This window comes from Delphinus delphis, chromosome 18 (genome assembly GCF_949987515.2).
Source record: "Delphinus delphis chromosome 18, mDelDel1.2, whole genome shotgun sequence".
In the NCBI taxonomy this organism is placed as follows: Eukaryota; Metazoa; Chordata; class Mammalia; order Artiodactyla; family Delphinidae; genus Delphinus; species Delphinus delphis.
Genome location: NC_082700.1, coordinates 17,787,524 through 17,805,115, shown reverse-complemented (window position 1 = coordinate 17,805,115; position 17,592 = coordinate 17,787,524). Strand labels below are relative to the sequence as shown.

The 17,592-nt window shown below is 42.7% G+C and overlaps 1 protein-coding gene across 3 annotated transcripts in view; it reads right to left on the bottom strand.

Annotated features, from left to right (window-relative positions):
* The window catches only part of EBPL (EBP like), a 51,311-nt gene extending 40,584 nt beyond the window's left edge, over positions 1–10,727 (bottom strand). For all 3 annotated transcript variants that reach the window (XM_059996178.1, XM_059996177.1, XM_059996176.1), the window contains exon 1: positions 10,350–10,727. In XM_059996178.1, the coding sequence (XP_059852161.1) occupies positions 10,350–10,520 (171 nt within the window). In that variant the 5' untranslated portion in view covers positions 10,521–10,727. The remainder of the gene's footprint in view (positions 1–10,349) is intronic.
* Between the last annotated feature and the right edge of the window lie 6,865 nt (positions 10,728–17,592).

Here is a 17,592-nt window from a genome sequence, read left to right as displayed (position 1 = left end):
AGCAAACAAACAGTGATGAGCAACACAATAAAGGAAATTAAAAATTCTCTAGAAGGGGCTTCCCTGGTGGCGCAGTGGTTGAGAGTCCACCTGCCGATACAGGGGACACGTGTTCGTGCCCCGGTCCAGGAAGATCCCACATGCCATGGAGCAGCTGGGCTCGTGAGCCATGGCCACTGAGCCTGTGCATCCAGAGCCTGTGCTCCGCAACGGAAGAGGCCACAACAGTAAGAGGCCCGCGTACTGCAAAAAAAAAAAAAAAAAAATTCTCCAGAAGGAGTCAATAGCAGAATAACTAAGGCAGAAGAACGGATAAGTGACCTGGAAGATAAAATAGTGGAAATAACTATTGCAGAGCAGAATAAAGAAAAAAGAATGAAAAGAACTGAGGACAGTCTCAGAGACCTCTGGGACAATATTAAACACACCAACATTTGAATTATGTGGGTCCCAGAAGAAGAAGAGAAAAAGAAAGGGACTGAGAAAATATTTGAGGAGATTATAGTTGAAAACTTCCCTAATATGGGAAAGGAAATAGTTAATCAAGTCCAGGAAGCATAGAGAGTCCCATACAGCATAAATCCAAGGAGAAACACATCAAGATACATATTAATCAAACTATCAAAAATTTAATACAAAGAAAACATGTTAAAAGCAGCAAGGGAAAAACAACAAATAACACACAAGGGAATCCCCATAAGGTTAACAGCTGATCTTTCAGCAGAAACTCTGCAAGAAGGGAGTGGCAGGACATAATTAAAGTGATGAAGGGGAAAAACCTACAACCAAGATTACTCTACCCAGCAAGGATCTCATTCAGATTTGACGGAGAAATTAAAACATTTACAGACAAGCAAAAGCTAAGAGAATTCAGCATCACCAAACCAGCTTTACAACAAATGCTAAAGGAACTTCTCTAGGCAGGAAACACAAGAGAAGGAAAAGACCTACAATAACAAACCCAAAACAATTAAGAAAATGGTAATAGGAACACACATATCGATAATTACCTTAAATGTAAATGGATTAAATGTTCCTACCAAAAGACATAGACTGGCTGAACGAATAAAAAAACAAGACCCATATATATGCTGTCTACAAGAGACCAACTTCAGACCTAGGGACACATACAGACTGAAAGTGAGGCAATGGAAAAAGATATTCCACACAAATGGAAATCAAAAGAAAGCTGGAGTAGCAATACTCATATCAGATAAAACAGACTTTAAAACAAAGACTATTACAAGAGACAAAGAAGGACACTACATAATGATCAAGGGATGAATCCAAGAAGAAGACATAACAATTGGAAATATTTATGCACCCAATATAGGAGCACCTCAATACATAAGGCAAATACTAACAATAAAAGGGGAAATCGACAGTAACATAATCATAGTAGGGGACTTTAACCACCCCACTTTCACCAATGGACAGATCATCAAAGATGAAAATAAATAAGGAAACACAAGCTTTAAATGATACATTAAACAAGATGGACTTAATTGATATTTATAAGACATTCCATCCGAAAACAACAGAATACACTTTCCTCTCAAGTGCTCATGGAACATTCTCTAAGATAGATCATATCTTGGGTCACAAATCAAGCCTTGGTAAATTTAAGAAAATTGAAATCGTATCAAATATCTTTTCCGACCGCAACGCTATGAGACTAGCTATCAATTACAGGAAAAAATCTGTAAAAAATACAAACACATGGAGGATAAACAATACACTAGTTAATAACCAAGAGATCACTGAAGAAATCAAAGAGGAAATCAAAAAATACCTAGAAACGAATGACAATGAAAACACGACGACCCAAAACCTATGGGATGCAGCAAAAGCAGTTCTAAGAGGGAAGTTTATAGAAATACAATCCTACCTTAAGAAACAAGAAACATCTCAAATAAACAACCTAAACTTACACCTCAAGCAATTAGAGAAAGAAGAACAAAAACCCCCCAAAGTTAGCAGAAGGAAAGAAATCATAAAGATCAGATCAGAAATAAATGAAAAAGAAATGAAGGAAACGATAGCAAAGCTCAATAAAACTAAAAGCCGGTTCTTTGAGAAGAAAAACAAAATTGATAAACCATTAGCCAGACTCATCAGGAAAAAAAGGGAGACGACTCAACTCAATAGAATTAGAAATGAAAAAGGAGAAGTAACAACTGACACTGCAGAAATACAAAGGATCATGAGAGATTACTACAAGCAACTCTATGCCAATAAAATGGACAACCTGGAAGAAATGGACAAATTCTTAGAAATGCACAACCTTCCAAGACTGAACCAGGAAGAAATAGAAAATATGAACAGACCAGTCACAAGCACTGAAATTGAAACTGTGATTAAAAATCTTCCAAGAACAACAACAAAATTTTCCAACAAATAAAAGCCCAGGACCAGATGGCTTCATAGGCAAATTCTATCAAACATTTAGAGAAGAGCTAACACCTATCCTCAAACTCTTCCAAAATATAGCAGAGGGAGGAACACTCCCAAACTCACTCTATGAGGCCACCATCACCCTGATACCAAAACCAGACAAAGATGTCACAAAAAAAGAAAACTATAGGCCAATATCACTGATGAACATAGATGCAAAAATCCTCAACAAAATACTAGCAAACAGAATCCAACCGCACATTAAAAGGATCACACACCATGATCAAGTGGGGTTTATCCCAGGAATGCAAGGATTCTTCAATATACGCAAATCAATAAATGTGATACACCATATTAACAAATTGAAGGAGAAAAACCATATGATCATCTCAATAGATGCAGAGAAAGCTTTCGACAAAATTCAACACCCATTTATGATAAAAACCCTCCAGAAAGTAGGCACAGAGGGAACTTACCGCAACATAATAAAGGCCATATATGACAAACCCACAGCCAACATCGTCCTCAATGGTGAAAAAATGAAATCATTTCCACTAAGATCAGGAACAAGACAAGGTTGCCCACTCTCACCACTATTATTCAACATAGTTTTAGAAGTTTTAGCCACAGCAATCAGAGAAGAAAGAGAAATAAAAGGAATCCAAATCGGAAAAGAAGAAATAAAGCTGTCACTGTTTGCAGATGACATGATACTACACATAGAGAATCCTAAAGATGCTACCAGAAAACTACTAGAGCTAATCAATGAATTTGGTAAAGTAGCAGGATACAAAATTAATGCACAGAAATCTCTTCAATTCCTATACACTAATGATGAAAAATCTGAAAGTGAAATTAAGAAAACACTACCATTTACCATTGCAACAAAAAGAATAAAATATCTAGAAATAAACCTAACTAAGGAGACAAAAGACCTGTATGCAGAAAATTATAAGACACTGGTGAAAGAAATTAAAGATGATACAAACGGAGAGATATACCATGTTCTTGGATTGGAAGGATTAACAGTGTGAAAATGACTCTACTATGCAAAGCAATCTACAGATTCAATACAATCTCTATCAAGCTACCACTGGCATTTTTCACAGAACTAGAACAAAAAGTTTCACAATTTGTATGGAAACACAAAAGACCCTGAATAGCCAAAGCAATCTTGAGAAAGAAAAACGGAGCTGGAGGAATCAGGCTCCCTAACTTCAGACTATACTACAAAGCTACAGTAATCAAGATAGTATGGCACTGGCACAAAAACTGAAATATAGATCAATGGAACAGGATAGAAATCCCAGAGATAAACCCATGCACATATGGTCAACTTATCTTTGATAAAGGAGGCAAGAATATACAGTGGAGAAAAGACATCCTCTTCAATAAGTGATGCTGGGAAAACTGGACAGCTACATGTAAAAGAATGAAATTAGAACACCCCTTAACACCATACACTAAAATAAATTCAAAATGGATTTAAGACCTAAATGTAAGGCCAGACACTATAAAACTCTTAGAGGAAAACACAGGTAGAACACTCTTTGACATAAATCACAGCAAGATCCTTTTTGACCCACCTCCTAGAGAAAGGGAAATAAAAATAAACAAATGGGACCTAATGAAACTTAAAAGCTTTTGCACAGCAAAGGAAACGATAAACAAGACGAAAAGACAACCCTCAGAATGGGAGAAAATATTTTCAAATGAAGCAACTGACAAAGGATTAATCTCCAAAATTTACAAGCGGCTCATGCAGCTCAATATCAAAAAAACAAACAACCCAATCCAAAAATGGGCAAAAGATCTTAATAGACATTTCTCCAAAGAAGATATACAGACGGCCAACAAACACATGAAAGAATGCTCAACATCATTAATCATTAGAAAAATGCAAATCAAAACTACAATGAGGGGCTTCCCTGGTGGCGCAGTGGTTGAGAGTCCGCCTGCCGATGTAGGGGACACGGGTTCGTGCCCTGGTCCGGGAAGATCCCACATGCCGCGGAGCGGCTGGGCCCGTGAGCCATGGCCGCTGAGCCTACGCGTCCGGAGCCTGTGCTCCGCAACGGGAGAGGCCACAACAGTGAGAGGCCCGCGTACCGCAAAAAAAAAAAAAAAAAAGAAAAAGAAAAAGAAAATGGTCATGAAGAACCTAGGGGCAAGACGGGAATAAAGACACAGACCTACTAGAGAATGGACTGGAGGATACAGGGAGGGGGAAGGGTAAGTTGGCACAAAGTGAGAGAGTGGCATGGATATATATACACTACCAAATGTAAAATAGATAGCTAGTGGGAAGCAGTTGCATAGCACAGGGAGATCTGCTCGGTGCTTTGTGACCACCTACAGGGGTGGGATAGGGAGGGTGGGATAGGGAGGGTGGGAGGGAGGGAGAAACAAGAGGGAAGAGATATGGGGATATATGTATAACTGATTCACTTTGCTATAAAGCAGAAACTAACACACCATTGTAAAGCAACTCTACCCCAATAAAGATGTTAAAAAAAATCTTTTTTGATACCCCATGGCCCAGTCAAGCTGACACATAAAATTAACCATAATAAACATTTACCATTAATACACACCTAAACTAACTGTGATTCACCAGGCTCACCAAAGAGCACAAGGACTATAAATTCATTTACCAGAGAGGATATCTAGCTTAGAGTAGAACTGATGAAGATGACGATGCCAAAAAAGGAAAGGAAAACAGGAGCCAGTAACAGACGGTGAATTAAAAGGCAACTTCAGACCTCATGGTAAAGTAGGAGGAGGAAGACATTTTTAGAAAGTCCCAAGGTCGGAGGCTGAAGTTATTGTGGTGGAAGGCGAAGAACAGATGGTGATGTTAAATGGAAAAGGGTAATGTCCAAAATACACAAATCAATAGGGACTTAAGCAGCCTCAGGATTTCTTGAAGAAAGACTGCCCGTGGGTGTTAAGGCAGAATGAATGGAGAGACTACCCAGCCCAGATTTGCTGTGACAACTGCCCTGCACCCTGACGGACAAGCCCAAGTTGTGCTCCACAGTGGTGAAAAGGTGGGAATGACTAGTCAAGGGGCTTGAGCAGAGGACAAGTGGTAGACTCAGGCAGACGCAGCTCTGCTGGAGGTCAGTTCACGGGGCCAGGCAGCACACGGTGTCTGTGCGCACACACCTCTGCCCTTCACTCTCCCCTTGACCAGGCTCCTGCTCACAAACAGGCTCAGACTTTCCCATCTTAAACCCAGAGTCTCTTGCCTGCCCCTGCCTGTCTTTTGAGCTTTCCTTTGTAAACAAAGAAGAACAAAGGGTGTTGCTGAGCTCCCAGCCCTACAAGAATTAAGTCAATAGCCACTGCAGTCGCTGACGCACCCTGAGAGGAACTTGGGATGAAAGACAGGGTGAGACACTCTGTGCTTCAGAAAAACAGGCCCCATAGGTAGTTAGACGCATATCTCAGGAAGAATTTTTAAGAGCCAGATCCTTGCATCTTCCTGTACATGGAAAAGCACTGATATCATTAACTGGAGATATCTGCTCTTTGCGACTAGCAGTGATCTTTTACCAAGATGTAGGCTGACTGCACGTATTCCCGAGCCAAAAACCATAAACAAGCTGGTTTCTCCCCCATCTTTTGGGAGTAGTTTCCTCAGAGCTCCCAAGAGGTTGTCTCCTGGCCCATAGTCTTCAGTAAGGTCCCTGAATAAAACTCAAAACCCTTAGATTGTCCATTTTTCTTTAAGCCGGTGCCTTCCTACACTCTCCTTGCTCCCATCACCAAATCTCCTGAAGGTCTTGCATATGCAGCCTCCACTTCTTCTCTATCCTACCTGCTAAGCCCCTGCCTCTGGCTCCTGGTTCCTCCATTTAAGCAATACTACTCTACCACTGACTTCCTGATGGCTGGTCCCAGAGGCCCTGGCTCAGTCTTCACCTTTTTTTAAATGTTAAATTTTAATTTTTTAAATGGTGCTGCACATTTAACAAGGATCTTGAAATTCCCTCCCTTGGGTCCCAGGACCCAGCACTATCCTGTTCTTGGTCTTTCCCACTTTCTCCACTTCCTGATCTTCCTCTCCCTGATTGTTCAATGCAGACATTTTAAAAGACTCTGCTGTCATCCCTCAGCCTTTTCACCTTTCTGTTTTATCTTACTCAGAAGTCACTCATCCCCAGGGCTTCCTGTTGTCTCCTCCAAGGCAATGAAAAACTTCCAACTCTCTATTCTGCCCTGTTTTCCCAACAGGTCTTACATTTTCAATGCCTCTGGCCATTTCCCCTCAACCACACCCCCAGCCCCAGATTCACAGTTCTAAAATCCGACTTTCCTGTCTTTGTTAACGTTATCAACATTATCCATGTCGGCCAGGTTCTAAACTCCAAGATCATCTCCACCCACAATGTAAAAGGGGTCAATTTGACTTACAAAATTCTCCCCTGCAAAGTCTCTTGTATTTATCTTTCCTCCCCGTTTTAACTTCCACCATCACCTTAGCTCAGCTCTTTCTTCTCACTCCTAAAATACTGCAATTGCTTTTAGCTGATCTTCTTGCCCCTGAACTGTCCTTTCCAATCCACCCTGCACCTGTTGGGAGACAATTCTCCTTGACTATCTCCTAGTCCTGCACTGTCTGGGATGTCTGAGCACAGGCATTTACACATAATTTAAGAATATTTATGTAAGGAGACATTCCAGGGAAGTAGAGCTTAGAGACATCTCCCTCCTGAGAAAAAGACCTTGCCTCCTCTTCCCCAGAGAAGATTTGTTTTCATGCCTGAGTAAAGATACAGTCTCTCCCCAGAGAGAAGTACGAGCAGGTCACCAGCAGCTCCATATAAGAAAGGAGCCTAATTTGGGGGTTTTCTCCTGTAATGCACCCCCAGCATGCGCAGGTATCATCTGGCCCTCACTGTATTGCCCTGTGGAGCTTGGGGAATCAAACAGGCTAACTTGTTTAACTTGTAAGAAGGGTAAAATCTCAGACCCCTTTCAGTTTGACTTATACCACCACCAAACTATCTTTTGCAAGATCTACTTTGGCCATACTTCCTTGCTTGAAACCCTTCAATGGCTTCCTACCACAGAATAAAACTCCAAGTCTTACCTGTCATTCAAGTTCCCTTTCCTGCCTGTCCTCCCACTTTATATAAGGGACTTGAGAATTTGAGGATTTTTGTATCCTCAGGGGTCATGGAAGCAACCTACCATGCATACCAAAGGAGGATTATAGTATTGAGAAAGAAAGAGAAAGCAAAGTTTTCAATAATCATCTAGGTCTGTAGATGTTTGTCAGTTGGAGAGATGTTGCTGGAATCTTACCCTATGTAAATCTTGTGCTCTAATCAATCTGGACTTCCAGATGTTTCCCAAACATAAGAGTACACATCCTGCTTCCAGGCTCTGGCCATGCCTAGAATGCTATACTTAGATCGCAGATGAGGGAAAACCCATGAAGCACCAGTGCAAGAAATGCCTATTGCCAACTTTTGAGGGATGGTGAGTCACGCCATTGATTTCCTCACGTATGTCACCATGGCTCCTACCAGATGAGAAACGAACCAGACCTTCATCTTGGCCATAGCTGACTAAACTGAAGGTCAGTTCTGCAGCCCCGAATAACCACAGTCTGGCTGGACATCTGTGAGGTGAACTACCTCTGGGAATGCTTGGCCTGAAACTCTGTCCAATAGGGGAGCTCTGCATTTGATGGCGGCCAACAAACCCAAACATCTCCTCTATTTGAGAAGTAAAGGCAAAAGGGGTGAGGAGAAGCAGCTTAGGTTCTAGTGGGAACAAGTGAGTTGTGGTTTCAGATCTCCTCCAGCCTCTACATTCCAATCTTAGCTCCTGCCACATTTCTAGGTATTCTTGCAACGAACGCCCAATTATCCCAAAGATAATACGGACATGCATTTGTCTTGCAGGCCTCAACCACTTAGTCAAGTGCCTTCTCACCAATCTCTAAGACTTGTGTACCAAGATGCTGGTTGAAATAGTGTGTAAATAGTAAATTTAACCAGCCAATATTAACGGGCCTGTTTTTATTTATCATATTTCTTCATCAATTGTAAGATATATCCCAATCCCAGAGACATAAAATATCAACAAAAGAAGCCACAGTGGTTATGTCATTCATTGTTGCAACATGCGAAAAAATGTACATTTTAGAATTAAAGAACTAAGATATGGTGCAAACAGTGGGATGTTTTGCAGCTGGGACAGGTAAACGGCACAAGATGGGGCCGTGGGTGGGGGCAGGGAGGCATTTCCTTTAGAACAAGGACGGGGGAGAGTGGAGCAATGATTCCACCCATGGGGCTACACCTTAAATTGCCACAAATGGAGATGTGTGTAGTGCTACCTGTCACAGTCTGTGAGTGAAAAGTATAATTAATTTTAAACCAGGTGGAAGACATATATGTATATGTTTTAGTGTTTTTATAACTTTTTTGTGTGTCTAAAATATAATACTCTCTTAAGTGGGCCTAGCAACCTGTTTTACTGCCCCTGTTCTTTGGGACACCTTGTGTTCACTGACAGCTTAAAAATCAATTCTATAAATAAAGGAGTTAAGGGAAGTATTTACTGTCTGTTGTCTCCACAAGTTGACTATTAGGAAAGAAGGAATTTCATCATTCCAGCAACATCTGGTATGTGCACATATCCAACGGATAAACATCTATAGCCCTAGATGATTATCCAAAACTTTGCTTTCTCTTTCTTTCTCAATACTCCATCTCTCCCTCAGTATCCTCAGGTGGATTGCTTCCAGGACCCCTGGGGATACCAAAATCCGCAAATGCTCCAGTCCCTTAGGTAAAAATGAAGGAGTATTTGCATAGAACCTGACATCCTCCCTTATATTTTAACTCCTCTCTAGCTTACCTTTAATGCCTCACACAATGGAAACGCTATGTAAATAGCTGCGGGGAAGTAGGTTGTGAGGGTGGCAAATGCAAGTTTTGCTTTTTGGAAATTTCTGGATTTTTTTTTTCTTTCTGGTATTTTCTATTCTCCACTGGTTGAATCCACAGCTGCCGAGGAGGATGGATTGTATAGACTCTGGCTTCACATTAGCTATAGGTTTGCCTAGATTTAAGCAAGGTCAAATTTGCAAAAAAAGATATTGTGGCATAGTTTTAAACAAAGCTTTAAAATAAGAAGTGCGTGCACAGGGATGGGGGCATTTTCAATAAAATCCCTTAAATACAACCGTCCTGGCCATTTATAAAGTGAGTTGAACTTTTAAGGATATGTTTCCTAAAGCCTGGCGTGAAAGAAAGTGCAAGCTTTGGAGCCAGACTAAACCTGACTCTGAATCATGCCAGTTGTGTGGCACTATAAAGTCACCTAACTTTGCAGGGCCCGTTTTCTCCTCTGTAAAGTGGGGACAATAACAAGTACCTTACGGGGTGTTCATAGGTCAGAAATTTTAAACACAGTACTGTGCCTGCATACAGTCGTCACCCAACAAATGGTGATTACTATTGCGGGGCGGGGGGCTGGTTTTGGTCCAGGGCCCAGCACGCCTCATCACCTCTCCCTGCTCCCTCTGGGGCATTCAAAAACTCTCTCAATTACGTTCAACATTTATGTGCAGGATAAGATGTTAAGTATACTAGCCAGGCCTTTCTGTAGTTTACCAACCGACTAACAACACCGTACACGAATAACAATTTTCACGGTTTTCTGATTTTTTGTTTTTTCTTTGGTAGAGGAATTGGCAACATAGGGAGGCTGCGCTCTCTTTTTACAGACTTGGGACCTCGGAGAGGTGTAGTATCTGGCCAAAGGCCACGGGCACCGCGGCCTCCACATGTTTCCCGGGTCTCCCGCCACAGGGGACGGGGCGGCCGAGTCGTCCATGTCGTTTTCTGGAAACTCTCTGGGACGAGGGAGGGAAGGGTCCCAAGAGAGGCGGCGTCCGCCCGCGTTTTCGATGCCGAGGCGACCACACTTACCAGCGCGAAGTGCACCAGGGCGTCGAAGCAGAGCCAGGCTAGTGCCCCGCGGTCCGCAGCCCCCAGCCCGCGGCCCAGGCGCAGACCCAGTGCGCAGCCCACGGCCAGCAGCGCGGCGCACAGCAGCAGCGGGCCTCCAGCCGCGGCGCCCAGTTCCCAGTCGCCGCGCATGCTTCCCGCTCCCGGCACCGACCGCGGGGCACCAACAACCAGGATTGCCCGGTGCGGCGGGAGAAGCGGGGCGGCGAGGGGGCGGGGCTACTCGGCCGGGACGGGGCGGAGCGGAGCGGACGGAGGCTTACCCTTCCGCCCGGCCGCCCAGCCGCCCCGCCGAGTCGCTGGCTACCAGAGCCCGGAGGTTTTCTTAAGCCAGGAACGTGCTCACCTCCTCGCTTTACTGCCGGAACCAAACCTATTACCAGACCACGCCCGAAGGGCTGGTAATAGGGCCACACCATTTGACGCAGTGTGATTTTTAACAAGGTTCAAAGCCTTACACCACAAAGTGAAATCCAGATGGTGGAAATTTTGCCAATAGAGGGGGGAGAATTTTAGGGACAAAAGGTTCTAATTAGGCTCTTGCAAGCAACCACCACTAGGCATTTTAAAGCCCTTGTGGCTTACTCTGACCCTATATCTTAAAAATCCAAAAAGCAGGGACTTCCCTGGTGGCGCAGTGGTTAAGAATCCGCCTGCCAATGCAGAGAACACGGGTTGTATCCCTGGTCTGGGAAGATCCCACATGCCACAGAGCAACTAAGCCCGTGCACCACAACTACTGAGCCTGTGCTCTAGAGCCCACGAGCCACAACTACTGAGCCCATGTGCCACAACTATTGAAGCCCGGGCACCTAGAGCCAGTGCTCCGCAACAAGAGACGCCACTGCAATGAGAAGCCTGCACACCGCAACAAAGGGTAGCCCCTGCTCGACGCAACTAGAGAAAGCCCACGCACAGCAACGAAGATCCAACGCAGCGAAAAATTTTTTTTTAAAAAATCCAAAAAGCAGCAAGAGTATGAGGGAGAGGAGCAATAGGCCACATCAGCTTGGTACTAGATGCTTTTACCTGTGGCATCTTATCTTCACAACAACCCTAGGAGTTCAGTGTTTTCTTATTTTACAAATGTGAAAAGAGGCTCAGACATTAAATAATTTGTCTAAGGACGCTCAGTGGCTGGGCCGAGGCCAGAGCCCATGAATGGGTGTCCCCAAGGCCTTTGCTTTTTGACCCTGCAGTGTGAGTAGATACTTAATATATATTGACAACTACAGTCGGCCCTCTATATTCGCAGGATTCGCATCTGTGGATAGGAAGGGACAACTAATGGGACTTGAACGTGCACGGATTTTGGTACACACGGGGTCTTCTGGAACCAATGTCCTGTGGATACCGAGGGACGACTGTATAGCTCTCCTTCAGTGACGTGCCCCTTTGTTCCGATCACCATGTTTAACCTTTTCCATCCAAAAACAACAGAATACACATTTTTCTCAAGTGCTCAAAGAAGTCAGAGTTTAAAAAGATTGTAACCCTTATTGATCAAGCCTGTGTTTTCAATTTGGGGTAGCCAGGTAAAATATAGAATGCCCAGATAAATTTGAATTTCAGATTTTTTAAAAGAACGAAATTTTAAGTATATACTTATACCAGCATATAACTAGGGTACTTATGCTAAAAAGTCATTTGTTGTTTTAAAATGTGGTTTGTACATATAATAGAATATTATTCAGCCATAAAAAGGGAATCCTGATATGCTACAACATGGATGAACCTTGAGGACATTATGCTATGTGAAATAAACCAGTCACAAAAAGACAAATACTGCATGATTCCCCTTATATGAAGCACCTAAAGTAGGCATATTCCTAGAGACAGAAATATAGAATGGTATTTGCCAGGGGCTGGGGGAGGGAAAAAAGGTGACTTGTTTAATGGCTATAGAGTTTCAGTTTTGTAAGATGAAAAAGTTCTGGAGTGTGGTTGCACAACAATATAAATACACTTAACACTACTGAACTGTACACACTTGCAAATGTTTAAGATGGGAAATTTTATGTGTATTTTACACAATTTAAAAAATGATTTCTGGCATTGAACACAAATTCAAAAACTTTCCCCCTTAGTTACTCCGTATCATTTTTTACATAGCAGTTAACACTAGATGAAATTATTTATTTATACATGTATTGTTAGTCTCTTGCCACTAGAGTATAAGCTCCACAAGGCCAGGTGTCTGGCTTGGTTACTGCTGTATCTCTGGCACCTATTACAGAGTGTGACATATACTAGCTGCTCAATTAAATAACTGCTGACTGAAGGAGTATGGCCAATCCTGCCACCTATGCCTTGGATTCTCTCCTGTAACTTGGAAAATTGATGACTGCTCTTCTCTTGTATATTCAATGTCTTTCTCAACTGGATTTCCCCCATCAATTTCCCCACACCACTCTTTAGCGACTATCCTGCCCTGTTCCCCTTCTGAGCAAAATAAAAGCCTAAGAAACTGATTAGATTCACTGTCTTCATATTCTGCCCTTTCCTCAGTCCTGCCTACTCTAGTTTCCACCCTCATTACTGCAGTGATAACAGCTCTCACTAAGGTGACCAGTGACCTCCGCATCACTAACCAAAGGACATTTCTTGTCCTTACCTTACTTGACCTCTCAACAGCATCACTAGGCACTGAAATCTCTTTTCCCTCAGTTTTCTGAGAAAACACACAGCTTTTCTTCCCCCCTTCCTAACCATACCTTCTGTTTCCTTTGCAAGCTCATCCTCCTCTACATGCCCCTTGAATGCTAGAACTTCAGTCCTAAGCCCTGTTCTCACTCCAAATGCTGAACCCAGGCAGTCTCACCCTCACTTCCTGCTTTACTAATCAGCAAAATAGGGGATTCAAATCTCTAGCCCGGCCCCCTCCTCTGAGCCCCAGACCAGTATTTCCAGCTGCCCTCCTTGACCGTCATTTGGACGTCTCCACTCAACACAATCCAAACTGAATTCATCACCCTCTACTCCCTATGTCTGAGTCTCTCTCAGTGTTGCTTATCTTTTTCCTTTTTCTTTTTGTATTTTGGCTTCGCCTCAAGGCTTGCAGGGTCTTAGTTCCCCGACCAGGGATTGAACCCAGGCCATGGCAGTGAAAGCACCAAGTCCTAACCACTGGACCACCAGGGAACTCCCCCTCAGTGTTGCTTATCTTACTCTATTTACATTCATCAGTTACAGCAACCCAGAAACACAGAAATCATCCTTGATACTTCCCTCTCCCCAAACTCCAGATCTAAGAATCACCTACTCCTGTCTGTTTTAGCTGCCAAGTATCTCTTGATCCTACCCACTGTTCACCATCTCTTACTTCAGGGCTTCACACTACTTCGACCTGACACATCACTAAACCCAAAGTACATTTCCTGTCCTTACCTTACCAGCCAATGATTGTTACTGAACACAATTCTCCTATCATCACTCTTGCCTAATAATGATTTACCATTGCTCTTAGAACACCAAAGTTTCTTTCCATGACTTACAGGCGTGTGGTCTAGCACCTGCCTCTCTCTTCAGCCCCTCCCCTGCCCCGGTAGTCCTCCTCCCCACTATCATCTTGGCTCCAGCTGTACTTCCTTTCCCTCCCTGGACTCCCATGCTGCTTCCTACTTTGTATGTACTGTTTCTTCTGCCAGAAAAGTTTCCAGTGAATCTGCTCTATTAACTCTGCTTTTCCTTCACCACTATAAGCTATGTAATTTTTCGCAAACTTAACATTCCTCTGCCTGATAATAGAACCTTCATCACAGAGTTGTTGAGGGCCGAGTTGGTACTTCTCAGGCACTCAAGCCAGTGGCTGGCACGTAGTAAGAACTCACTGCCAGCCTGATTATCACCTTCCTAACGAGGCTGATTCCCTCTATTATGTATCATTGTGTATCTCTTTTTTCTAACATTTGTCATAACTTTTTTACTATTATTCATGTGTGCGGACCCTGCGCCCTAGCACAGTACCTGGCTGGAGATAGGATGCTCAAGAAATATTTGAATGTTCCTAAAGGCTTAGTCAAAATTCTTACTTATAAAAGACTGAAGACATGGAAAGGATACATATAGATATGGAATCTTTTCTTATTATGAAGAAAACTGGGCTGAAATCAATAAAATGAAATTTATAAATTCTTCTATTTAGGTTTGAAAAATGTAAATGCCTAACTACTGGGAAGAAGAGAGCTGAAGACAAAGGGAACTGAGGCTGTTACTTGATCACAAATCTAATTGTGATGAAGCTTGTAAAATAATTGAAACAATCTCCTCCACATTAACAATATTAAATGGCCAGATAATGGAATGTTTCCGTTCCATTGTACCCAGAAACTAGCCACACCACACTCTATTCGTGGGGTCCTTGGAAGTCGCGAAGCCGACAGGAACCAGGTCCAGGAAGGACTTTATAAGCAGGTTGGCTAAAATGCATGGAGTGTTCAGGTTGAGGAAGGAAGCTGATAAAAACAGATCTGTGTCTTCTGCTATTTGGGAATAACTAGAAGTCTACTCAGAATCGAGAACAGTTCATTTATAATGATGGTCATTTAAGAGTGGTTGGGCTTCCCTGGTGGCGCAGTGGTTGACAGTCCACCTGCCGATGCAGGGGACACGGGTTCGTGCCCTGGTCCGGGAAGATCCCACATGCCGCGGAGCGGCTGGGCCCATGAGCCATGGCCACCGAGCCTGTGCGTCCGGAGCCTGTGCTCCGCAACGGGAGAGGCCACAGCAGTGAGAGGCCTGCGTACCGCAAAAAAAAAAAAAAAAAAAGAGTGGTGACTTCTATTCAATATTAAGAAAAGACCTGGTCACAACTGAAGCTATTCCACAAGTAGAACTGGCCCACTTGGAGTGAGTGCCTCACCATTTACTTCTCAAACTCTTCTGACTCCTAGTCCTGTAGGAATGTGTCCATAAAAATGGCCTGCCTCAAAAAAAATCTGATTTTATCTTTAAGACATTATGCAAAATGTGTCCTTTACTCTCTAACACTTAGGCTTACAGTATCATAAAACTGTCTTCCTTACCATCAAGTAAAATGGCTGTCCTGTGAAGATGGCCGGTTTCTCTTGCGGCTTCACACATTACTTGGCACAAGGTCCCATTTTTCTCCCGGGGACCACAGTTTTAAAAAAGGGAATTACTCAAGAAGGTGGATGGCAGGCAGTTCTTCAGAGTTGGGAAGAGGGATGTTGTAGAAGAAATTCCCTGCAGGGAACACATCCTTTATAGCTCTGCTCAGCCATTGATCCCCTGCTTTTAATCATTTTTTATAAACTTGTAAGTCTCCTGATGAGGCCATTCTCTCATAATGCTTCAAAGAGGTGTTTTTCAAACTATGCTGTGATTTTTCTGCTCCAACCCCAGCTTTCTCAGAGAACTTCAAGATCTTCAACTAAAAATGTTTGAAAAACACTGCTACAGGGCAGTGCTGAGAAGACAAAGGGCAATCAACACATTTGGTTGTTTCACACTTCTTTTAGCCACAGGATACATTTAAGAGGGTAACTTGTCCACATTCCCATTCCCATCCAAGTCCTTTGCAAAAGATGGGCTCAGCACTGCCCACAGGGGATTTGGGAAATGTGGTTAGGTATAGCTCTGCTTTCTCCTAAAACTGTGAATGAAGAAAAGGCACATTTTTGTCTCATTTTTTAATCTTATGTATCTGAAAAAAAGCCTGGCACTATTCATAGAACAAAAAGGCATGATTTAGGCTCTCTCCTTTGGAGAAGTTTTCTACCTGAATTGATTTAGGCCAACGGTTCACACCTTGGGGCAGTTCTGGCCCCCAGGAAACATCTGGCAGTGTCTTGAGACATTTTTGGTTGTCCTGCCGTGGAGAGTGGAGACGTACTACCCACAGCTAGTGGGCAGAGCCTAAGGATGCCACTAAACACCCTACAATACACAGGACAGCCTCCCACAACAAAGAATTATCCAGCCTAAAATGTCAATTTTTTTTTTTGGCTGCACTGTGCAACTGCGGTATCTCAGTTCACTGACCAGGGATCAAACCTGGGCCCACAGCAGTGAAAATGCGGAGTCCTAACCACTGGACTTCCAGGGAGTTCCCTAAAATGTCAATATTGAAGGGTTTGAAAAACCCCAACTTACGTTAAAGTTAGTTGAGGAATTTCATGGGCAAATGAAGAGGCTAAGGATGTGAACAGGCTGCATTCCCACATCCCTTTTCCTAAACACTTTCTCTTTATAGAGTACTGAGCCCACCTATACAGTTGACCTTTGAACATCGCAGGGGTTAGAGGTGCTGACCCTCTACATATTCGAAAATCCCGCCTGTAAGTTATAGTCAGCGCTCCATATACGCAGTTTCTCCATACAGCAGTTCCTTTGTGTAAGTGGTTCCACATCCGAGGATTCAACCAACTGCCGATCGTGTAGGACTACAGTATTTACTATTGAAAAAAATCCACACATATGTGGACCCATGCAGTTCAAACCCATGTTGTTCCAGGGTCAACTGTGTATAGGTATGTACAGATAGAACCTCATCTATATACTGTGCTTTTGAGAAGCATTCTACCACTGTTTTTCAGTCATTTAACTAAGTACAACATTTATATGAAGAGTTCCTTTTACACTTTAGACAAATGACTGGTGGGTAAAAGAGAGAACTCCTTGGCCTATATGCCTTAAGACTTACAGCTTAATGTACAGAAATTATACTCCCTTTCTCCAAACAGATTTAATTAAAACCCCCAGTTCAACTAGGGTTAAGAAAATTCATAACCATCACTGTAAGACAACTGACATTCACAAATTAATCTCCTCAGAAGGACAACGCTTCTGAAGTAAATTATGGCAAGATTAAATAGGAGTATTGTAACTTATTTACTTATATACTGAGTTCTTTCAAAAATACTTTGAAGTGTCATTATATGAAAGTAAAAATACCTGTATACTAAAAAGTTTGGCTGCTCCTTTGTTCTTTCAATTAATCCAAGATTTCATTTAGAGCCTCAACCTTACTTCAATAACTATCTTCCAAAGTTTTTGTTTTCAAGGATTAGACAGGCCTTAAGTAAAGCTTGAATTTTTGTTTTACGAAAGTCATAATTACACTATCATCTCAAATGGCCTTTCTATGAGTTGTGGTATTTAAACCTGAGATACATAGAGAGAACACCATGTGATGAATGAAGGCAGAAGGAAATTAAGATACTTTCAAAGATAAGTTCTTCAA